The sequence below is a fragment of the Trachypithecus francoisi genome, unplaced genomic scaffold (genome assembly GCF_009764315.1).
Source record: "Trachypithecus francoisi isolate TF-2019V2 unplaced genomic scaffold, Tfra_2.0 Lachesis_group9, whole genome shotgun sequence".
In the NCBI taxonomy this organism is placed as follows: Eukaryota; Metazoa; Chordata; class Mammalia; order Primates; family Cercopithecidae; genus Trachypithecus; species Trachypithecus francoisi.
Genome location: NW_022681474.1, coordinates 245,058 through 267,320, shown reverse-complemented (window position 1 = coordinate 267,320; position 22,263 = coordinate 245,058). Strand labels below are relative to the sequence as shown.

The 22,263-nt window shown below is 58.7% G+C and overlaps 2 protein-coding genes and 1 long non-coding RNA gene across 5 annotated transcripts; 1 reads left to right on the top strand and 2 right to left on the bottom strand.

Annotated features, from left to right (window-relative positions):
- Window positions 1-4,535: 4,535 nt before the first annotated feature.
- On the bottom strand, window positions 4,536-19,621 carry FUOM (fucose mutarotase). Of its 2 annotated transcripts, none has more exons than XM_033208477.1 (6): window positions 19,489-19,621; window positions 18,770-18,838; window positions 18,539-18,609; window positions 18,234-18,332; window positions 17,336-17,409; window positions 4,536-6,412 (listed from the first exon to the last, which is right to left on the bottom strand). In XM_033208477.1, exons 1-6 carry the CDS (start codon window positions 19,571-19,573, stop codon window positions 6,358-6,360), a joined length of 453 nt encoding a protein of 150 aa, XP_033064368.1. In that variant the 5' UTR covers window positions 19,574-19,621; the 3' UTR covers window positions 4,536-6,357. The 2 variants fall into 2 exon arrangements, with proteins under 2 accessions (XP_033064368.1, XP_033064366.1); XM_033208475.1 differs by lacking the exon at window positions 4,536-6,412 and adding an exon at window positions 16,589-16,917.
- PRAP1 (proline rich acidic protein 1) lies at window positions 7,906-14,099 on the top strand. 2 transcript variants are annotated; one of them, XM_033208478.1, is made up of 5 exons: window positions 7,906-8,282; window positions 11,397-11,463; window positions 12,782-12,834; window positions 13,417-13,547; window positions 13,654-14,099. In XM_033208478.1, the coding sequence occupies exons 1-5, from the start codon at window positions 8,275-8,277 to the stop codon at window positions 13,857-13,859; spliced, it is 465 nt and encodes a 154-aa protein (XP_033064369.1). In that variant the 5' UTR covers window positions 7,906-8,274; the 3' UTR covers window positions 13,860-14,099. The 2 variants fall into 2 exon arrangements, with proteins under 2 accessions (XP_033064369.1, XP_033064370.1); XM_033208479.1 differs by having other exon boundaries at window positions 8,196-8,282; window positions 12,794-12,834; window positions 13,654-13,964.
- LOC117082028 lies at window positions 10,409-13,808 on the bottom strand. Its single transcript, XR_004436424.1, has 3 exons — window positions 12,855-13,808; window positions 12,001-12,421; window positions 10,409-11,574 (listed from the first exon to the last, which is right to left on the bottom strand). It is a non-coding gene; the product is annotated as an uncharacterized LOC117082028 (long non-coding RNA).
- Window positions 19,622-22,263: the final 2,642 nt, after the last annotated feature.

Below are 22,263 nucleotides of genomic sequence, written 5' to 3'. Positions count from 1 at the left end.
CTGGCTAATACGGTGAAACCCCGTTTCTACTAAAAAATACAAAAAACTAGCCGGGCGACGAGGCGGGCGCCTGTAGTCCCAGCTACTCGGGAGGCTGAGACAGGAGAATGGCGGGAACCCGGGAGGCGGAGCTTGCAGTGAGCTGAGATCCGGCCACTGCACTCCAGCCTGGGTGGCAGAGCAAGACTCTGTCTCAAAAAAAAAAAAAAAAAAAGGAGAAAAAGAAAACAAAAGTTAAAAAGAAACAAGAGTAAGATAAATAGCTAGACAGCCTGGTGCCACCACCTAGCCCTAGTAGTTAAAGGAAAATAGTAACATCGACCCCTGACTTAAACTACTTGTGTTATTTGTAAATTCCAGACATTGTATGAGGAAGCATTGCCGCACTTTCTGTTCTGTTAGCTGAGGCATGTAGCCCCCAGTCACGTTCCCCACGCCTGCTCGATCTCTCACGACCCTTTCACGTGGGCCCCTTAGAGTTGTAAGCCCTTCAAAGGGCCAGGAATTTTTTTTTTTTTTTTTTTTTTGAGAAGGAGTCTCGCTCTGTCGCCCAGGCTGGAGCGCAGTGGCGCGATCTCAGCTCACTGCAAGCTCCACCTCCTGGGTTCACGCCATTCTCCTGCCTCAGCCTCCTGAGTAGCTGGAACTACAGGCGCCCACCACCACGCCTGGCTACATTTTTTGTATTTTTAGTAGAGACAGGGTTTCACCATGTTGGCCAGGCTGGTCTTGAACTCCTGACCTCAGGTGATCTGCTGGCCTTGGCCTCCCAAAGTACTAGGATTACAGGCGTGAGCCACAGAGCCTGGCCATTATTGCTGTTAACCCATGGATTATCCAGGTTTCATCCATTCATCCACATGAACTCTTTCCAGTTTGTCAGCTGCTTACAATGTTGCGGTGAACATTCTCATTCCAGTCTTGGTGGACTCCTGCTTTTCTTTCTTTTGGGTAGATACTGAAGAGTGGAATTGCCAAATTTGATGGGAAGTTGACATTTAACTTTTAAAGAAAATGCTACAGTGTGTTTTCCAAAGTGGCCATACCATATTACATTCCCACCTGCAGTGTAGGAGGGCTCCAGTTTCTCCACATCCTCACCAACTCTTGATATTGGTTTTTTTTTTTTTCTTTTTGAGACAGAGTCTCCCTCTGTCGCCAGGCTGGAGTGCAGTGGCACAATCTTGGCTCATTGCAACCTCCCCTCCCAGGTTCAAATGATTCTCCTGCCTCAGGCACCCAAGTAGCTGGGACTGTAGGCTCATGCCACCATGCCTGGCTAATTTTTGTATTTTTAGTAAAGACGGGGTTTCACCTTGTTGGCCAGGCTGGTCTCAATCTTTTGACCTCATAATCTACCCACCTCGGCCTCCCAAAGTGCTGGGAGGATAGGTGGGAGCCACTGTGCCCGGCAGCCAACTCTTGATCCTTGATTTTGTCTTTCTTATGCTAGCCATCGGTCTTAGTTCAGGCTGCCATAACAAATTGCCAGAGCTTGAGCGGCTTCAACAATGGAAATTTATGTTCTCTCAGCGCTGGAGGCTGAGGTCTGAGATCGAGCTGTCAGCAGCTCCTGAGGCTACTCCCTTGGTTTGTGGGTGGCCACATCTCCCTGTGTCCTTGCACGGTCTTCCCTTTGGCGTATTTGTGTGTCCTAATCTCTTCACATAAGGACACCAGTCCTGTTGAATTAGGGTCCACCCCAATAACCTCGTTTTACCTTACTCACATCTTTAAAAACCCACCTCCAAACGTCGTCACATTCTGAGGGGTTAGGACATAGCAGCATGAATTTAGGGGGGACACAGCCCATGATGCCGTCGTATAGGAGTGTAGCTGTGGCTTGAGTCCATATTGCCCTAATGACGTCAATGTATGGATTTAGGGAGACACAGCCCGTGACGCTGTCCTATAGGAGTGTAGTTGTGGTTTGAGTCCACATCGCCCTAATGACAAGTGGTGCTGAGCATCTTCTCGGGGTGGAGTCACCATTTGTAAATCTTCTATGGTGAAATGTCTGTGCAAATGTTTTGAATATTTTTCAGTCGGGTTGTTTGTCTTTTTATCGTTGAGTTGTAAGAGTTCTTTTTATATTCTGGGTATAAGTCTCTTCCTTCCTTCCTTCCTACCTTCCTTCCTTCCTTCCTTCCCTCCTTCCTTCCTTCCTTCCTTTTTCTTTCTTTCATTATTATTTTTTTGAGAAGGAGTCTCACTCTGTCTACCAGGCTGGAGTTCAGTGGCACAATCTCATCACACTGCAACCTCTGCCTCCTGGATTCAAGCGATTCTCCTGCCTCAGCCTCCCTAGTAGCTGGGACTACAGGTGCCCGCCACCACGCCTGGCTAATTTTTTTTTTTTTTTTGAGACGGAGTCTCGCTCTGTCACCCGGGCTGGAGTGCAGTGGCCGGATCTCAGCTCACTGCAAACTCCGCCTCCGGGGTTTACGCCATTCTCCTGCCTCAGCCTCCCGATAGCTGGGACTACAGGCGCCCGCTACCTCGCCCGGCTAGTTTTTTTTTGTATTTTTTAGTAGAGACGGGGTTTCACCGTGTTAGCCAGGATGGTCTCGATCTCCTGACCTCGTGATCCGCCCGTCTCGGCCTCCCAAAGTGCTGGGATTACAGGCTTGAGCCACCGCGCCCGGCCCTAATTTTTTGTATTTTTTAGTAGAGATGGGGTTTCACTGTGTTAGCCAGGATGGTCTCGATCTCCTGACCTCGTGATCCGCCCGTCTCGGCCTCCCAAAGTGCTGGGATTCCAGGCATGAGCCACTGCACCTGGCCCTTTATTTTTAATTTTAAAAAAGTTCTAATTATTATGGGTACATAATAGGTGCATATATCCATGGGGTACATGGATGCCATGTGTAATGATCAAATCAGGATAATTGGGGTATCCATAACCCCAAGAATGTATCATTTCTTTGTGCTAACATTCTAATTCCACCCTTTTTATTAATTTAAAATATGCAACAGGCCAGGCACAGTGACTCATGCCTGCGATCCCAGCACTTTGGGAAGCCTAGGTGGGGGGACTGCTTGAGCCCAGGAGTTCGAGACAAGCCTGGGGACCTTGTCTCATTTTACTAAAGACTAGATGTTTTAGATAATATATTGCAAACATTTTGAGTTCTGATATTTTCTCCCAAGGGTTGCTGTTGCTGTTTTGTTGAAATCAGTGGACTTGGTTTCCCCTGTAGCACGTGACCCGGTATCTCCACCCAGTTTTTTAAAGCCTATCTTCCTTGAATCACACTGGACTGTGTGGTTGTGTAGCAGAATAAGCTGCAGACAAAACCCCTCAGACACCAAGTTAAAGAAGGAGAGTGTTTATTCGGCCAGGAGCTTCGGCAAGACTCACGTCTCCAACAACCGAGCTCCCCGAGTGAGCAATTCCTGTCCCTTTTAAGGGTTCACAACTCTAAGGGGGTCTGCGTGAGAGGGTTGTAATCGATTGAGCAAGCAGTGGGTACGTGACTGGGGGCCGCGAGCACCAGTAATCAGAACGGAACAGGACAGGGATTCTCACAGTGCTTTTCCATACACTGTCTGGAATCTATAGATAACATAACCAGTTAGGTCAGGGGTTGATCTTTAACCACCAGGTCCAGGGCGCGGCACTGGGCTGTCTGCCTGTGGATTTCATTTCTGCCTTTTAGTTTTTACTCCTTCTTTCTTTGGAGGCAGAAATTGGGCATAAGACAATATGAGGGGTGGTCTCCTTCCTTAGTTGGAGACTGTGCACAGACCTCAGGCTGCGGGACCCACTCTGCTGGCGCCTCGAGGGTGGGCCGGGGGCATGCTCTGTGTTGATGCAGTTTTTTTTTTTTTTTTTTTTGAGACGGAGTCTCGCTCTGTCGCCCAAGCTGGAGTGCAGTGGCCGGATCTCAGCTCACTGCAAGCTCCGCCTCCCGGGTTCACGCCATTCTCCTGCCTCAGCCTCCCGAGTAGCTGGGACTACAGGCGCCCGCCACCTCGCCCGGCTAGTTTTTTGTATTTTTAGTAGAGACGGGGTTTCACTGTGTTAGCCAGGATGGTCTCGATCTCCTGACCTTGTGATCCGCCCGTCTCGGCCTCCCAAAGTGCTGGGATTACAGGCTTGAGCCACCGCGCCCGGCCAGTTGATGCAGTTTTTAAGGCACTCAGCCTTCACTTCCCACCAGGTGTCTCCTGTCTCCTTGGTGTGAATGCACAGACTTGTGTTGAGCCAGAGGGATGGGGAGAGGTTGTGCCGTCAGCTGGGACTATGTGGGAACCCAGGGAGGTTCCCTGTGACTTTCTTACTCCAGATCTGATCTCCCCGTTCAAGTTCAGGCCGGCCTGCCAATCACTGCTTATAATCCCCTTGCGGACCCCAGTTCCCTGAGCCACTGGCCTGCTGCTGCCTCCCCCGTGGAGCCACTCGGCCACTGGGGGGTGGGTGGGAGTGTAACTGCCCAACAGGCTCATTCTGCTGCCCAGAGAGAGCCGATTTATCAAGACAGAGAGAAATTGCAACACAGAAAGTTTAATTCACGCAGACCTGGCTGAATGGGAGAGTGGAGTTTTATTACTACTCAAATTTTAAAGGAGAATTTGGTGGGTAGGGGTTGGGAAGTGGGGAGTCCTGATGGGTTGGGTTGAAGATGAAATCACAGGGAGTCGAATCTGTCCTTTTGTGCTGAGTTGCTTCCTAAGTGGGGGCCACAAGACGAGGTGAGCCGGTTCACGGATCTGGGTGGCACCAGCTGTTCCACCAAGTTCAGAGTCCAAAAAATGTCTCGAGCACCAATCTTAGGTTTTACAATAGTGACGTTTTCCCTAAGAGTAATTGGGGAGGTTTAGAATCTTGTGGCCTCCAGTTGCCTGACTCCTAAACCATAATTTCCTTTTTATTTTACTTTTTTTTTCATGAAAGCCACTGACTTTCTTGATCTAAAGAACTTTACAATGACAGTGACTGTCCTGCCAAAAAAGGAGCCAAATGGTATCCAATGGACTGAAAGTGAGGGTGGGGGTGAGGGACGGGGCCGGAGTCCATCCAGGAAAGCTGGTAACTGTCGCCAGGGAACTGGCGGGGGAAAAAGGAAGTGGGAGTCCTGCAAGAACGAGAATCCAAAAGAGTTGAAATGGTTAGGGGAGAAAACGCCCAAAAGATCCGAGTGCGTTGGGGGTGAGCACGACAATAGCAATCTTTTCCTTTGCAGAGGACGAGGATGGGGGAGGAGTCCCTACTCGGCTGTAAACTCTGCACGAGGGCTGGGGATCGAGAGCTTCCCGGAGAGCATCACAAGAAGGCGTCACATGCTCTCGAAGGCATCCCAAGTCCCGGGACTGCTTGGCGCTGGCACCACGAGTCCTTCGGCCACTCTCGGAACAGGTTTTCATCTTTCCTCAGCACCAGAAACTGGCCAAGGACAACACAGGCCTTGTCAAAGGTCCTTTCCTCCAGCTCCTTGCCCGGGGCTTCACCCACCCTGGCCAGGCTTTCCACTGGCTTTTCCCCCACGGGCAGAGTCTCAGTGCTTTGGGAGGTTGGCATCTTGATCAGGCTTAATCGGCAACTTCAGTTCCCGTAACAGTTCCTCCCCCAACCTGGCCACTCCCGCCGATACCTCAAGCCTCTAGAAGTTTCCTAAATCATAATTTCTAATCTTGTGGCTACTTTGTTAGTTTTATAAAGGCAGTCTGGTCCCCAGGCAAGAAGGGGGTTTGTTCAGGAAAGGGCTCTTTTCATCTTTGTTTTAACATTAAACTATAAACTAAGATCCTCCCAAAGTTTTGTGACCTGCACGCAGGAAAGAACAAGAAGCAGGATGGAGTCGGTTGGGTCAGATTCACCATCACAGTTTTTGCAAAGGTGGTTTCGGGAGCAGCCCCAGCAAGAAGCCCCGGGAACATCTGTTCTCACCCAAGCCCAGCGGCCTCTTTGGTGACCACTCCTTCACAGCTCAGATGCTGCGGGTCACGCTGGAACGCCGAGTTGGCTGTTCTTGAGGCCCCTCACTCCACCCGCGTGGAAGCACCGCCTCCACTTGTGTCTGGACGTGAAGCTCTGGGAGGAACCCATACCCTGCAGGCCGGTGGGCTCAGAGCCCCTAACAGTAGCTGCCCACTGGGGGCTGTCGAGGAAAAGAGTAAAATCCTGTAAAATACTTGGAGAGTGATTCTGAGCCAGATATGAGTGATGGAAGGCCCATGACGCCGTCCCAGGAGATCCTGAGAACACCTGTGGCCCGAGGGGTTGGGGTGCAGCTGGTTTGGGTTGGGGTGCAGTTGGTTTCATACATGTTCGGGACACGAGACATCACTCAGTACATGGGAGATGTACATCGGTTTGGTCCGGAAAGGCGGGGAGTGTCCAGGTCGTTGGTGGATTCAGTAATTTTCCAATTGACAGTTGGTCAAAAGAGTTAAGTTATTGTCTAAAGACCTAGAATCAATAGAAGGGAAAGTCAGGGTTAAGACAAGGCGTTGTGGAGACCAAGTTTATGCAGATAGAATCAGTAAAAGGGACTATTTCTTGTCAGACTTAAAGAGTCTGTTCTATCAGTCTTAAGGTCTCTGTTTTAATGTTAATGCTGGTCCATTTTGCCTGAATTCCAAAAGGAGGAGGGTACAATGAGGCCTGTCCGACCCCCACTTCCCACTGTGGCCTGAACTAGTTTGTAGGTTAACGGTGGAATGCCCTTGGCCTAGGGAGGGTCCATCAGTCAGGTGGGGTCAGGGGGAGACTGGAATTGTTTTTGTTTCACAGGGTGTGCCAGGGACGGCTAAAGACAGTGGTCAGGGCCGGGTGTGGTGGCTCACGCCTGTAATCCCAGCACTTTGGGAGCCCGAAATGGGTGGATCACTCGGGTCAGGAGTCCGAGACCAGCCTGGGCAACATGGTGAAACCTTGTATCTATTAAAAATACAAAAATTAGCTGGACATGGTGGTGCGTGCCTGTAATCCCAGCTACTCGGGAGGCTGAGGCGGGAGAATCACTTGAACCCGGGAGGCGGAGGTTGCAGTCAGCTGAGATTGCGCCACTGCACTCCAGCCTGGGCGACAGAGTGAGACTCTGTCCCCAAAAAAATAAAAACATAAAAAAGGCGATCAGGGCACTGGGCCCCGTGGAGCGGCAGACCTCAGCCACACAGCATGCAAGACTCCTCAGGCTGGTGTGGCCAGTAAGGAAGGACTGGCGGGAGCACCTGGCAGGGGTGGGGAAGGTGGTGGGGTTGGGGGTGAGGGTTCCGTGATGGTGGAGCTGAGCTGGTACAGTGCTGCCACAGGTGGTGGGCAGGTGTGGGTGTGACAGGCAGGTGGGGTGGGGCTGGATGGGGGATTTGTCACGCCCACCTGAGGAAGAAAGCACTTCAGCTGAGGTGGGGACAGCCGCCCGCGACACCCCTCCATGGGGACAGCCGCCGCCGACACCCCTCCAAGGGGACAGCCGCCCGCAACACCCCTCCATGGGGACAGCCGCCCGCGACACCCCTCCGTGGGGACGGCCGCCGCCGACACCCCTCCGTGGGGACGGCCGCCCGCGACACCCCTCCGTGGGGACGGCCGCCCGCGACACCCCTCCGTGGGGATGGCCGCCGCCGACACCCCTCCGTGGGGACGGCCGCCTGTGACACCCTTCCAAGTTGTCTTGGCTGTGAGCTCGGTTCAGGCTTCATGACAAGCAGGTTTTTGTTGTTGTTGTTGTTGTTTTGTTTTTTTTACGGAGTTTCGCTCTTTGCTGCCCAGGCCGGACTGCAGTGGCGCCATCTCTGCTCACTGCAACCTCTACTTCCCAGGTTCAAGCGATTCTCCTGCCTCAGCCTCCCGAGTAGCTGGAATTACAGGCGCCCACCACCACGCCCAGTTATTTGTTTTTATTTTTAGTAGAGACAGAGTTTCACTATGTTGGCCAGGCTGGTCTCAATCTTCTGACCTCAGGTGATCCACCTGCCTCAGCCTCCCAAAGTGCTGGGATTACAGGCCTGAGCCACCGCGCCCGGCCAACAAGCAGGTTTTTAAAGGCAAACTTCTTCCTCAGTCAGGTGTGGCAGGCCCTGAGGGGGCAGCTGGGTGTCCCCACTCAGATCCAGGCCCGAGTGGGCTGGGCGGCTGCAGAGCCAGTCACCTGGGCTACGCACGATGGGATCCCTGACCCCGACCTCTGTCCTGACACACCCCAAGCAGCAGCAATAAAGCCCCAAGCAACCTGGGCCTGGGCAGGAGGAGCTGGGCCTGGTGCCAGATACTGGGATCAGCCACTGCAGCTCCCTGAGCACTCTCTCCACAGAGACGGGGACCCAGACATGAGGAGGTAATGCCCACCATCCCTGAGTCCCGATTCCCACCCCACCCAAACCTGGAGGCCTGGCCCTTAGCCAGAGGAGGCCTGGCCATGCTGTGCTAGGGGACCTGGTTCAGGGGAGTGAGTGGGTGGGAAGGAGAAGGAGGGGCCCTCTGAGGGTCTGGGGTCTGCCACCAGGCTCCACCTCTTCTGTGGCTCCAAACGCATGAGACAGTGCCTTGCCCCTTGGTTCCCCTGGCCTGGTGGGGAATCACCCAGGGACCCCACCCAGAACAAGGAAGGGGGTGGTGCCAGGCTGAAACCAGCAGGCCTGTGAGTGCCCAAAAGGAAGGGGGCTGGGGCCAGGGAGTAGCTGTGATTTGGAGCTTAGGGAAGCACCGGGGCTCCTGCTGGACCCTGGAATCAGAGGCTGCCTTCCTTCTGTGGGGGTGTCCCTCTTCCCCCTCCTTCTGTGGGGGTCCCCCCGACCCCCTCCTGTGGAGGTGCCCGCCTCCTCTTCCTCCTCCTCTAAGCCAGGGCCCTCCCTGCCCCTCCGCTCCTGGTGTTTCTCCCTTGTAGAGAGGTGGCCTCTGGGTGGCGTGGGGACCCTTTGGTGCCCAGAGCCATTTGTCTGGAGAGGGGACCCTCGGGAGTCCCACAGTCTGGCTCCTTGGCAGTCACCACCGACCATTGTTCTAGGGGCTACCGTGTCCTGAATTCTGGGCCCCCAGGCTGTGTGTCATGGGGGGTGGGCTCCAGGGGTGGCCCAGGCAGCACGGCAGTGGGAGTGGGGTCCAATGCCCGGACAAGAGCCCCTGCCCAGCATCAGAACCTGCTGGGGGTCCTGAGGAGAAGCAGGGCCCCAGAGCCAGACCAGGCCAGGCCCTGACCCCGGGCTGTCTGGGGCATCCCCCCTGCGCTTTGACCTCCCACTGTGGCTGAGTCACTCAGAGAAGGGGCAAAGGTCCCTGTGGAGCTACAATCCAGGCCTGTAGGGCGTCCCAGACACTGACTCTTCTGCCTCAGCAGAAGTAGCTGGGATTACAGGCTTGTGCCACCACCCCAGCTAAGTGGTTTTTTTTTTTTGAGACAGTCTCGCTCTGTCGCCCAGGCTGGAGTGAGTGCAGTGGCTCGATCTTGGCTCACTGCAACCTCCACCTCCCAGGTTCAAGCGATTCTCTGGCCTCAGCCTCCCAAGTTGCTAGGATTACAGGCACCTGCCACCACGCCTGGCGAATTTTTTTTTTTTCGTATTTTTAGTAGAGACAAGGTTTCACCATGTTGGCCAGGCTGGTTCCAAATGCCTAACCTCAAGTGATCTGTTGCCTCAGCCTCCCAAAGTGCTGGGACTACAGGCGTGAGCCACTGCGCCCGGGCAGTTTCGTATATTCAGTAGAGACGGAGTTTTGCCATCTTGGCCAGGCTGGTTTCAAACTCCTGACCTCAGGTGATCCGCCCACCTCGGCCTACCAAAGTTCTGGGATTATGGGTGTGAACCACCGCGCCCAGCCCCAGACACCCTTGAGTGCAGCCATGCTGAGCCCCGTGCAGACCCAGAACCTCACCCCACCCTCAAGACCACCCCACCCTGAGAGACCGAAGCCTCCCCAGACAGAAGCCTCCCCTACAGGGGCCTGAAGAGACAAGACTGCACCACACCACACATGCCTGCACACACACACGTGCACACACACACTCCCAAACCCTCACACCACACACGCCCGCACACACATGCCCACACACACACACCCACGCACACACATGTCCACACACACACGCCCACACACACACTCCCAAACCCTCACACCACACACACCTGCACACACACGCCCACACACACACATGCCCGCGCACACACATGTGCACACACACACATCCGCACACACACACGCCCACACACACACTCCCAAACCCTCACACTACACCACACCACATACACCTGCACACACACATGCCCGCACACACACACGTGCACACACACACGTCCGCACACACACACGCCCACACACACACGTCCACACACACACTCCCAAGCCCTCACACTCCACACCACATACACCTGCACACACACACACGCCCACACACACACACGCCCGCACACACACACTCCCAAACCCTCACACTCTATACCACACACACACACGCATGCACACAGCACACACATCCCCAAACCCTCACACTCCACACACAACATACACATTCATCCACTACACACACACCACACTCCCCAAACATACAGAAGATACATGCATATCTACCAGGCACACGCATGCACACAGCACACACACACACACAAGCCCACACACTCCACACCACACACAACATACACATGCATCCATCACACACACAACACACATAACATACACACAGCACACAGACTCCCAAACCCACACACTCCACACCATGCACAACATACACATCCACCACGCACACTCAAGCACACAGTGCACACACCCGAACATACCACCCACAGCATACATGCACACCCACCATGCACATAGTCCACACCCACAAAACACATGTGCACATACAACATATACGCACACCCCCCACCACACGCACAAACACACACGTCCCATGTCCAAACAGACCTGACACCCTGCCTGCCTGCCTAACAGTGCTGCCGTGCACCCGAGCCCTCCAGCTGTGGCCCCGCAGCTCTGGGACACAGCGGGTGCCCACCTGCGGCAGTGTGCAGCCTCAGGGCTCTGTGGGTGTGGGGCTGTGAGCCCCTGCTGCGCCATACCCTCTCATATCCCAATCTGTGTGCAAGTGTGTTCACGTGTCCCCACGTGGAGGGCGGCAGAAAGGAGCGGCAGAACCTCTGGAGTTTCCGAGCCAACCACCAGTGCCTGCCACAGTGGGGTCCGCCCAGACTGTGGGGAGCCGGGTCTGGGGCTGGGGCTGTGGGCTCTGGCCTGAGCGGGGCTGGAGGCAGGTGGGCCTGGGGCTTCTCCCCGCTCTGTGCCTGTGTGTTGGCCCATGTGAGCAGAGTCCAGTAAAACCACTTGCGCTCCCAAGGAAGAACGCAGCCCAGGCCTCCCAGCTGCTCACTGGGTGCTGCCTGGAGTTCAGGGGAGGCAGGACTGATGGCCAGGGTCGGCCCTTCCCCTACCTCACACTTTCCTCACTGGCCCCCCTCAGGGTCCTCATGGTCACCAGCCTGGTGGCTGTGCTGCTGTGGGAGGCAGGTGCGGCCTCAGCACCCAAGGTAGGTGTGAGCCCCTCCCATCTGGCCACCAACTCCAGTTGTCACCTTCTGCCCCCACAGCAGGGGATGTGGCCAAAGGGCCCCTCTTCCGTCTTCAAACCCCAGGCTGGCCTAGGAGACAGGCGTGGGTGTGCTCATGACTCTTGATGCCTGGGCACCTGAGGATGAGGAGGGGGCAGGCTTCCCTTCACTGGGGTCAGATGGACAGGCCTCAGGACACCCAGGTGGTCCCAGGTGGAGAAAGTGGGGCCAGATGACACCCATGTGATCTCAGGTGGACGAGGTGGGCCCGGATGAGCCCGTGTGGTCCCAGGTGGAGGAGGTGGGGCCAGATGACACCCAGGTGGTCCCAGGAGGAGGAGATGGTCCCAGATGAATACAGTGACCCAGGTAGAGGTGGGCCCGGATAAGCCCATGTGGTCCCAGGTGGAGGAGGTGGTCCCAGATGAACCCAGTGACCCAGGTGGAGGAGGTGGTCCCAGATGAACCCAGTGACCCAGGTGGAGGAGGGCCCGGATGACACCCCTTGATGCTCACCTGGGCCCTGAAGGCCAGAAGTGACTCCATGTGCTGGCAGCTCAGCTGCACTGTCTGTGCTGACAGTGGTGTCCTTGGCTGGGACTATGCCTGGGGACGTGCCCTGTTCCCTGGCCCATGTCAAGACCACTCAGTCTTGCACATCTGGGATGGATCAGGAGGAAGGAGGCCCACGCCTTCCTTGACTGGAGACGCAGGAACATGGGCACAGCCTCCCATGGTGCTGGTCCTCCCCTGGGGTCACTGGTCCTCTGCTGGGGTCACTGGGCCTCCCCGGGGTCACTGGGCCTCCACTGAGATCACTGGTCCTCCGCTGGGGTCACTGGTCCTTCGCTGGGGTCACCTGCTTTGCTCTCCTGTTTGTCCTTTGCCCCACTGAGGGTGGCTGGGCTCGGAGCAGCTGACCACCTTCTCTAGGCACCTGCCAGGGAGGAGACACAGCCCCCACCAGTCACCGCAGAAACCAGCCAGTGCGCTGACAGCTGGGGTGGGGAGTGCTAGGTCGGGGATATCGTGCCAGGTTACACCCCAGTCCCGTGCCGCCCCAGGCCCGGCCAGAATTCCAGGCCAGCTGGTCATCTGGGCACAGGCCAGCAGCCTCACTCCCTGCTTGCAATCCTGACACCCGAGAGTGGTACACCCACTAGAGACGCTCGGGCTGTGCCAAGCTGGCCCTGTCCCCACCCCCTGCAGCCCCAGGTGGGCCTCGGAGCAGCCTCTCCCTAGGTGTCCTCCATCCGTGTGGACTGTGGCTGAGCCCACACCTGTGATTCTCCCCCAGGTCCCTATCAAGGTCCAAGTCAAACACCAGTCCTCAGAGCAGGAGGCAGAGAAGTAAGTCCCCCCAGGCCCACCTGCCCATCCACACCCCCACCATTCCCTGAAGCTACGGCTGGTTCTTCTGGGCCCTTCCTGAACCTGGAGTGCACGAGAAGGATGCAGAGGGGAACCCTGTCCAGCAGCTTTCGGGAGGAGGCGGCACTCCAGCCTCATGGGGATCTGTCAACAGCCCCTGCGCAGGGAGAAGGGAGTACAGCCGGAGGGCTTGGGGCTCCCGGGCGTCCCCCTACTCAGCTTCCCCACGGCCTCCAGGGCCGCTTGTACCCCACGGCTGGTGGCTGCAGCCAGAGCGGCTGTCTTGGCTCCTGAGGTTTCCCCACATCCTTGCCCTTGGGACGCTGCTCATCCAAGGCTCTGACCACTGCCCCGACCCAGTGGCCCAGGGACATGGTGTGGAAGCCTGGCCGGGAACACTGTGGGGCCACTCATCACTGTGGCTCTTGAGAGAGGGGCTTGTCCTGGGGCTGCTGGTGGTGGGGGCTGGAGTGGCTGCCCCGGGATGGTGGGCACCCTCCTGCGGGGGGTTCTGTCCCCCTCCCCCACCTGCATGTGGACAAGACCGAACTGTGCCCGCAGGGCCTGGGGCACCCGTGTGGTGGAGCCTCCAGAGAAGGACGACCAGCTGGTGGGGCTGCTCCCTGTCCCGAAGCCGGAGCTCTTGACCGCCGAGAAGTCACCAGAGCAGGGCAGGGGCCCCACCCTTCCAGGTGGGCTCGAGGCCACAGCAGCAAAGCCTGCTTGTGGGGTTGGCTTGGACAGACCAAGGGTCTCGGGAGAGAAACTGAGGCTATCCCTTCATCTGCTTGTCCCTAGGCATCAAGGCCTGGGTGGAGACCGAGGACATCCTGGGCCATGTCCTAAGCCCCCAGCAGGGTCCTGAGCCGGACCATGACAGCCTGCACCACCCTCCGCCCGAGGAGGACCAGGGCGAGGAGGGGCCTCGGTTGTGGGTGACACCAAATCGCCAGGTGCTCCGGGGACCGGAGGAAGACCAAGACCACATCTACCACCCCCAGTAGGCTCCAGGGCCCATCACTGCCCCTCCCTGTCCCACGGCCCAGGCTGTTGGGACTGGAACCCTTCCTACCCTCCCCCGCCAGAGCAAATAAACCCCAGCAGGCCGGCGCGGTGGCTCAGGCCTGTAATCCCAGCACTTCTGGAGGCTGAGGCAGGTGGATCACCCGAAATCAGGAGCTCCAGACCAGCCTGGGCAACATGGTGAAATCCCGTCTCTACTAAAAATACAAAAACTAGCCGGGTGTGGTGCCAGGCGCCTGTAATCCCAGCTACTTAGGAGGCTGAGTCAGGAGAATCGCTTGAATCTGGGAGGTGGAGGTTGCACTGAGCTGAGATCGCGCCTTGCACTCCAGGCTGGGCAACAGAGCAAGACTTCGTCTCAAAAAAATAAATAATAAATAATAAACCCCTGCAAACAGGCAGGAGGCCACATGCCCTGGAAGACGGGTGACTGGGGCCCAGCCTGCTCTGCCTAGGAGAATTAAGGGCTGCACAAGGCCCAGGTGACCCTCGGCTCCCAGACGTTGCACTACCCCCAGGCCCCTCTCCTTGTATACCGGGATGCTGAGGGGTGTGGCAGCAGTTCGGGGCTGGGACCAGAGGGCACCCGTGGGACCCGTCTCAGCCGAGAAACAGAACTCACCCCGGGCTCCCCACAGCAGAGGCCTGAGACAGGGACAGGGAGGAGGGAGGCCGAGTGCCTGGGGCTCAGGGCCCAGCTGGACGGATGGGCATGTGCTCAGGTGGAAAGTGCACAGGTCTCAGGTGAGGGGGGTAGACCCAGGCTCAGGACATGGTCTTTCTGCTCTCCTGACGTTCTGTGCAGCTCCCACTCTGGGTGCCCATCCTGCCCTGCCTGGTCCAGCAGGCCCAATGCTGCAGCGCAGGTCCAGGCTGCTGGAGTCACTCACACCTCACGTGTCCTGGGCACATGCAAATATGGGTGGGGTTCCTGTGTGGCAACCTCATCCCTATGGTAAGAGAGAAGCACCCGGTGCCAAGCCTGGGGCTGAGCCACACACATTTGCCAGCTCCAGCAGCTAAGACACAACAGAGCAAGGGCAAGAGGCCACCCATCCCTCCATCCTGCTCTGCTCAGCCCTTGTGCGGCCACTCAGGGGGCCGAGGGTTTGCTCAGATGCGGAAGAGCTCCCTGCACCGCCGGCAAGTCCCCCGCTCTCCCAGGACACAAACGGCTGAGAGTAACTGCCCAAGGGTGCCCCATGGCGTCCCACAATGTAAGAGCTGTTACCCTGGCTTACGGATGAGCTGGAGAAGCCAGTGAGTGACCTTTGAGGTTCTGTCCTAAAAGGGCCAGAGCTGGGCTCCCAGTTTCCCTCTTGGCAGCCTCCCCTGTCATCCTGATAAGAACAGGGCGGAGGTTTGGGCAGCTCCTTCCCCACTCCCTGGGCCCCAGGCAGGTAGAAGACCCTGGATCTCCGGGGTTGCAGGAGGGTCTGGCCCTAGACAGCCCAAGCTGGTGTTTGTGGCTTTTTTTTTTTTTTAAAGCTATCTTGATTTTATTTTGTTTTGCCCATTACTTTGTTTTTCTCATGATTTGATTAGTTTGCTCATATATGGTTTCATTTATATAAAACGCTAGAGAGGGCACACTAGCCCCAGAGGCCCATCGGCGGGGTTGAAACGGGATGGGCGAGGGTGCGTGCAATCAGCTTGCACACTTCTGATGTCAGACCACAACGTGGCCGTGGGGTCTGGAGACGGGCAGTGACTGGCCAGGCAAGTGCGAGGCCCATGGGGCCAAGGCTGACCTCTAGTGAGCACGGAGAAGGCCGTGGCTGCCATCTGGGGGCAGCAGGCGGACAGGTCCCCAAAGTCTACAGCCAACCCCAGACAGGATCCCTTCCCTAGACTTGGAGCCAGATCTCAGCTGGGGGTGGGGGGGCTTGCCTGCACTCCCAAGGTTCTCCTGTGGTCCGGAGTGTGGGTCTGGGACCCTGGGACTTGCCCCCTGGAACCCTGGGGACACCAGCCCCTGGCCCTGGGGGAGCCCCTGTCATCCCCCCTCCTGCCCTTGGTCCCTCAAACTCCAGCCCTGCCCCATCTTCCTCCTGTACCTGTGTCACTGAGGCAAGTTCTGGGGAGCAGGGGGAGGGTCCTGGGGAGAGGCCCAGGGTCTGGAAAGTGGCTGGTGGCTATTCTTCCCCATCCTTGGAGACCAGTCCAAGCATCCCATAGGGAAGCCCCCCAGGCACCCCCTTTCAGGAACCCCCTGCAGCCCATCCCATCTCTGCCCGGCACTGGGCTCCAAATGACCTCGTGCCCTTTACCTCCCCTGCCTGCCAGGGCAAGTGAGGCTTCCAGCAGGCAGCCACCTACTGCCACAAGCACAGGGCATGGCCCACACCCAGGCCTCTCCAGCCGGCACCTCCCTCAACAGAGCTCCCCCAGTTCCTCCCGAAGTGTCCAGGCCAGCCCCTGCCACCTGCCCTCCTGCTGGGCGGAAAGAATGGACCCGGGTGAAGAACCCCCTTAGTGTCCACAGCCCAGAGGCTGTGGCAGAAGCCTTCACCCCTCTCAAGGCCTCCAGGGAAGCCACTGCCACCACTCCAGCCCTTGGTGTCCCCAGGACCCAGGCACCCGCCCAGACCCCAGAGCCCCAGGCCTGATTTCCCACTCAAGGTTTTGTCAAGGGTACATGGGTGGCCCTCTCTGGAGCCAGCAGCCTCCCTTGAGCTCAGCACCAAACAAGCCTGAGTGACAACAGAGCTGGAATTGAAACCTTTAGACTGAACGTTTACCGGCGACTACATTTTTCCATCATTTTCACAAATCAGGGACATTCGTACCAATTGGCTGCCGGGCCCCTACAGCCCTGGCCAGGCAGGGCCCACCCCAAGACTGCCAGCCCCCTAGAGCCCTGGCCAGGGCCCAGGTCTTGGGCTGCCGCTGTGGAGGCCTGTTGTGAGTGGTGGTACCGGAGCTCAGGGTGCCCCCAATTCCTCTTCTATCCCAGGTGGTCTTCACCAGGCCTACAGCAGGGGGCTGAGGGCAAGCACCCCCTTCTTGAGGATGAGGTTTCCGTAGAGGGCCGTCTCCCTGCAGAGGAGCCAAGCCCAGCACTGAGCTGGGCTGCAGGGCCAGGGTGCGGAGACCCTGCTCCAGCCTCTGGGGGACGGAGCAGACCCTGTCCACCTTCACCCACTTGATGCTCAGGCAAATGGGGGCCCTGCTCCCCAAATTCCTCCCTGGTCTCTCCACTCTGCGGGACATCTAGCCTCAGCCAGGCAGAAGCTGAGAAGAGGGTAGGGGCAGCTCCTGAGGCCCCAGTGGGGATGGGGACAGCTCCTAGGGCTCTGATGGGGACCGGGGCAGCTCCTGAGGGCCCGGTGGGGACGAGGGCAGCTCCTGAGGGCCCGGTGGGGATGGGGGCAGCTCCTAGGGCCCCGATGGGGACGGGGACAGCTCCCAAGGGCCCGGTGGGGACGGGGACAGGTCGGAGTCAGCTGGAACTCACCCCGTTGCCACAACAGCAAAAGCCTTCTTAGCCCGCTCATAAAACTCAAACCTCTCTAACTTTGCCAGGGCTCTCTGGAAGACAAAATGGCAGGGTTGGAGGAAACCCTGCCCAGAAACCCTCATGGGCCAGCCCTGGACTCCCCAGGGCCCCAGGCAGGGAGGGCACCAGGGAGTGGGGCCCCTGAGTTCCATTTGTTGGGCTCGCCCTCTGCAGGGTCCCCAGGGTCACTCAGCCTCTGGCTCCCAAGGCCTAGGACGGGGGGCCCCGGACATTGTGGATGAGGAACCTGCCATGCTTGGTTTCTGCCTGGCCTGGGACCACCCAGCCAGCTCAGCAGACTGTCAAGCCCCTGCCAGCTGTCCTAGGGGGTCCCCTGCCCAGGACAAGAGCCCCTGGCCTCCCCTTATGGAGGCCCTGCCTGAGACCTGCCAGTGGGTTGCCCGGGACAATGGGCCTGTCCCCTTGCAGGGCAAGGTGAGGAGGGGGCTAGGCCTCTGACCAACCATAGCCAGGATGGGGCGAGAGACCTGGGACCAGGGGGTACTCCCCCAGGGGAGACTGAGGAGGTGGAGACCAGGCATCCTGAGTCCTCCAGGCTTCACTCACAGGCTGTGGTGGGTGAGGACCCCTCCCACCTCGCCCTGGCAGGTCAGGATCCTGGGCGGGGTTGGGGGGCAGGTGGAAAGCTCGGGGGCAGAGGAAGAGGGGCCACACTGCCCATGTGCACCTCTCCCACCCGGCTGGTGAGGGAGCGCCTGGTAGTCCGGGGTTCTCAGGGTGATGGAAGGGAGACCGCTTGAGGACAGAGCTTGGGACCCTGTCTTTGGCTCCCACTGAGCCTCCAGGAGACAGAGGGTCCCTGGCCCTTTCCCCACAGTTGGGGCTGCAGGCTCACCGTGCAGCCGGCCCTGTGTAGGATGGACTCGTACTCTGTCCACACCGGGGTCTGCAGGCCCCTCTCCTTGTCGCTGGGCACCAGCTCCATGACTGCAGCCTAGAGGGAGGGGTCAGCTCTGGGGCCCTGGGTGCTGCCAGCCTTCCTGGTCAGGTGACCATTCAGGACTCCCCTGGTGAGGACCAGGGCCCCTTGGGGACACATGGCTTCTCCCCCCCACTCCAAGGCAGGTGGGCCCTATGAAGCCCGCAAAAAGGGAAACCGAGGCGCGGAGCAGCAGGGTGCAGGGGCGACTCAGCCCTCACCGGACTCTCCACATAGGTGTCCAGGGGGAGCAGCTTCAGCAGGGCCTCCAGGAGGGGCGGGATGCCCAGGCCTGGAGGGCAGAGGGGGCGGCATTCAGTCTCCAGCCCGCCTGCTCACCTGCACCCTCCACACCGCAAGCAGGGACTTGGGGCCACGACAGGCCACAGAGGAGCCTCAGAGCCAGGAGCACTGCTCACCCGCCCGCCCTGGGGGACCTGGGGCTCGCTCACCGTCTGCACGGATCTCCAGGGGCCCACACTGGCAGATGGAGGAGGCCGGGAAGTTCAAGTCCGCAAGAACTAAACAGCCGGGAGGAGAGCGCGTGGTCAGCACCTATCCCTGGCCTCGGGGTCGGCGCCGCCCATCCTCCCACCCAGTCGCGGCGCCAGATCGTGGCCACAAGGGGTCTCAGGTCGGCCGGTTGGGCGCCCCCACCGCCGCCGGCCGCAGTCAGTCTGCAGGGCTGGAAGCCAGGCGGGGAGGTGGGGAGGGCAAGGTCCCTGCCTGGGAGGCGGAGAGGCGTCAACAACTAGCTGCCCGCCGGGCTGTCGGGTGCTGCCCAGGCCAGGGGGCCGACCCGGACCCGGCCGCCTCCCCAGGGGCCAGAGGACGCGCAGCCGCCCGCGATGCCCAGACCAGGCCCCGGCCACCCAGCCCCTGCCCCGGGACCCCAGGCCCCAGGAGAAGAAAAAGCGCTGAACCCTCGGGGGCAGCCCAGACGCGGCGGCTCCGGGGCCGTCTGGGGAGGGACTCGGGGAGAAGCTCCGGCCTGCCCCGCCCAGAGCCCCACGAGGTCGCGGTTCCCTAAAGAACGCGGGGGAAGCCAGGGAGGCCCGAGCGACGCCCCCACCCCAGGACCCCGCTCTGCTAGGCCCGGGGGTCCCCGCGCAAGCCTCGCCCGCCTGCCTCCCCCGGGGTGGTCCCCGAGGCCCCAGCCCGCTGCGCTCACCGATCTCGTCCCCGTGCCCCATCCGCGCCAGCGCGTAGAGCAGCTCGGGGGACAGCAGCGCGGGGACACCCTTCAGCGCCACCATGGCCCGGCAGACGGGGCGGGCGGGGCCTGGGGCGGGGCGGGGCCTTACGGGGAGGGCGGGGTTTACGGGCCGGGGCGGGGCTTTACACGGAGGGCGGGGTTTGTGGGGAGGACGCGGCTTTTGGGTCCCGGGCTTGGGGCTTGGGGATCCGCTGGGGCTAGGGTTCGGGGTTGGGGTCCGCTTAACGGCTCTCGGAAGGGCGGGGAGCCCCGGGAACTGGGGACGCTCGGGCTGAGTCGGGACGTGGGGGCAACACCCACCCAACCCACGGGCGCCTCGCCAGGTCCGAGACTGGGCGCCCGCGCGCTGTGGCCGGGGTTCCCCAGTGTCCCTACCCGAGCTTCCCACCTCGAGCTCCCTCAGGCAGAAGGGGTTCAACCGCCGCCCTCTGCGGCCTCCCCTCCTGAGGGTCTCTGCCCTCTGACCACGTCGTGCTGCCCTTAGGCCCGGCAGAATGGCCGGAGCGCACCGGGTCCCTGGGGTCACTAGGGCAGGCAGCAGGACCCAGGCCTTCAGCCCACGCTCCTGAGGGGCCGGGAGCACGGGACACGGGAGCTGAGACATTAGACCCCCTGGAGGGGGTCCAGGAGGGCAGCCAGGCCCAGCTTCCAGGTTCAGCCGCGAGTGCCGGGACACCTAAGGGTCCTCCGGTGTCAGCGGCCTGCAACCCCTTTCCCAGGATGGCGGCATCCTGACCTTTGGCTGGGCTCAGGCTGGCCGGGCCCTCCCTCCGCGGAGCCATCTTCTTTCACCTGATTCCCAGCTGGACGCTAGCTGTGGGGCCAGCTCTGTGGCCCTGGCCCTCAGCCCTGAGGTGACACAAATGCTCCGAGGCCTGGTGGCTCCTAAAAAGTTCTGAAAATCAATCTGTATGTGAAAAATGACAAAGCTGCCTCAGAAAACCCAGAGGAAACAGATGTCTCCATGTTGAACTGCTTGGCCCTAGGAGCCTGTCCCCATGGGAAGTGGCCTGGGCTGCGTCGGAAAAGCCTGGTGGGGCCACCCAGGCTGGCACCCAGCAGCACCTGAACAGCTGGCCCTGGGCTGGCCGCTCTGGCAGAGAGAAGACTGGGGCTACCCAGGGCCTGCCGATGAGGGGCGGCTTTGAACCGAGGCCACCAGGGTTCGGAGCTGTCCCTGGGCAGTTTCTACTCCAACCTCTAAGTGGAGAGTCACCGTTTACCCAAATATACAAGGGCAAGCCGGTTTTACAGAGATGGGCAAGAGAGTTTTCAGCTTCAAAACCAAATCAGGCCGGGCACGGTGACTCAACACCTGTAATCCCAGCACTTCAGGAGGCTGAGGTGGGTGGATCACCTGAGGTCAGGGGTTGGAGACCAGCCTGGCCAACATGGTGAAACCCCATCTCTTCAAAATATACAAAAATTATCCGGGCGTGGTGACTGGGGCCTGTAATCCCGGCTGCTTGGGAGGCTGAGGCACGAGAATCGCTTGAACCTGGGGGGTGGAGGGTGCAGTGAGCTGAGATCACTCCACTGCTCTCCACCCCGGGTGACAGAGACTCTGTCTCAAAAAAAACCAAAACAAACAAACAAAAAACACCTAATCAAACCCCAAACAATATTGGGGCCAGAGGTCAACTAGCTCAGGAGTGGAAGCCTCACTCTGCATCTGGGGTTCCCCTGCGTGGGACAGTGGCACCCTTCCCTCCAGGCTCCCTGGGGCCAGCATGAAGACAAGGTCCATTCCTTAGCCTAAGGATTGGGCGCCTGTCCCTGCCAAGCTCTGGAACCAGATAACTAAGACGCAGACCTCTGAGATGCGGCTTCCATGCTGGGCCCTTTCTTGGCTTCAGCCAAGCGTGGCTGACACAGGTATGAACACGAGGCTGTAACCGGCCCTACAGATCTCTGGGGTTCCATTGCTTGAAATCAAATTATGGAGGCTCACCCCAGTGCACATGAAAAATTAAACGGAGTGGATTTTCTCAATGTTCAGGCTTCCTCCCTTGGATACTTGGACATTTGGTGCCTATCTATCTCTGCGTGTTTACTCCAGGCTCCAGGGCCAGTGGTTCATGACCTGCAAGAACTTCCATGTGCTTCACTCCAGTAAGTGAGCAGGTTCCAGGTTCCCTACCCCGAGGGAAGAGCCTGTTCTGCCCTGTTGGACCTGAATCAAACTCCTTTTGTACCTATTTCAGTATTTGTCAAACAGTCCCAGATCCCAAGGCTTATCTGAAAAGAACATCTGCCTGTTTGAAGGTAAACTGCATGAGAACTCCCACCTGCCCTGGCAGAGGCGAGATAAACCTGCTCCACCCTAAAGGCAGCTCTGAACTAGTGGACTCCAATCATGGCACACAGGAGGACAGATGGGGTGGGGGGAAGTGCAGAGCCAATGCTTGCAAGGCAAGCGGTCGCAGAGCACGCGTGTGCCCATTTTGCGTATAAATGTAATCAGACACACGGGCATGGCACCTGCAGCATTCAGGGAGCCAGAGATCAGCAAAGGTCACCGTGCTTCTTGATGCAGGTGAACCTGTCCTTGGTATTCAGTCCAAGAACTCAGGGGTGGGGGCTCACACACTCTGCCCACCCAGCCCAAGGCCATGACCACAATCTAGGCCACTACCCACACCGAGCTGCGGGGCCAAGTGGAGGAGACACCTGCGAACGCTCTCTAGAGTCTGCACTGAGCTAGGGGGCAGGTGGGCTTCCCTGGGGGAA

What these genes read in the sequence shown, in the direction of transcription:
- PRAP1 (XM_033208478.1), top strand. An exon ending in GTGCGGCCTCAGCACCCAAG is followed by an intron (nt 11,464 to 12,781) that starts GTAGGTGTGAGC and finishes ATTCTCCCCCAG; the next exon opens with GTCCCTATCAAGGTCCAAGT. An exon ending in CAGGGGCCCCACCCTTCCAG is followed by an intron (nt 13,548 to 13,653) that starts GTGGGCTCGAGG and finishes GCTTGTCCCTAG; the next exon opens with GCATCAAGGCCTGGGTGGAG.
- FUOM (XM_033208475.1), bottom strand. Translation starts at nt 19,573, where the DNA reads ATGGTGGCGCTGAAGGGTGTCCCCGCGCTGCTGTCCCCCGAGCTGCTC. An exon ending in CCTGGAGATCCGTGCAGACG is followed by an intron (nt 18,610 to 18,769) that starts GTGAGCGAGCCC and finishes TCTGCCCTCCAG; the next exon opens with GCCTGGGCATCCCGCCCCTC. An exon ending in TTTGCTGTTGTGGCAACGGG is followed by an intron (nt 16,918 to 17,335) that starts GTGAGTTCCAGC and finishes GCTCCTCTGCAG; the next exon opens with GGAGACGGCCCTCTACGGAA.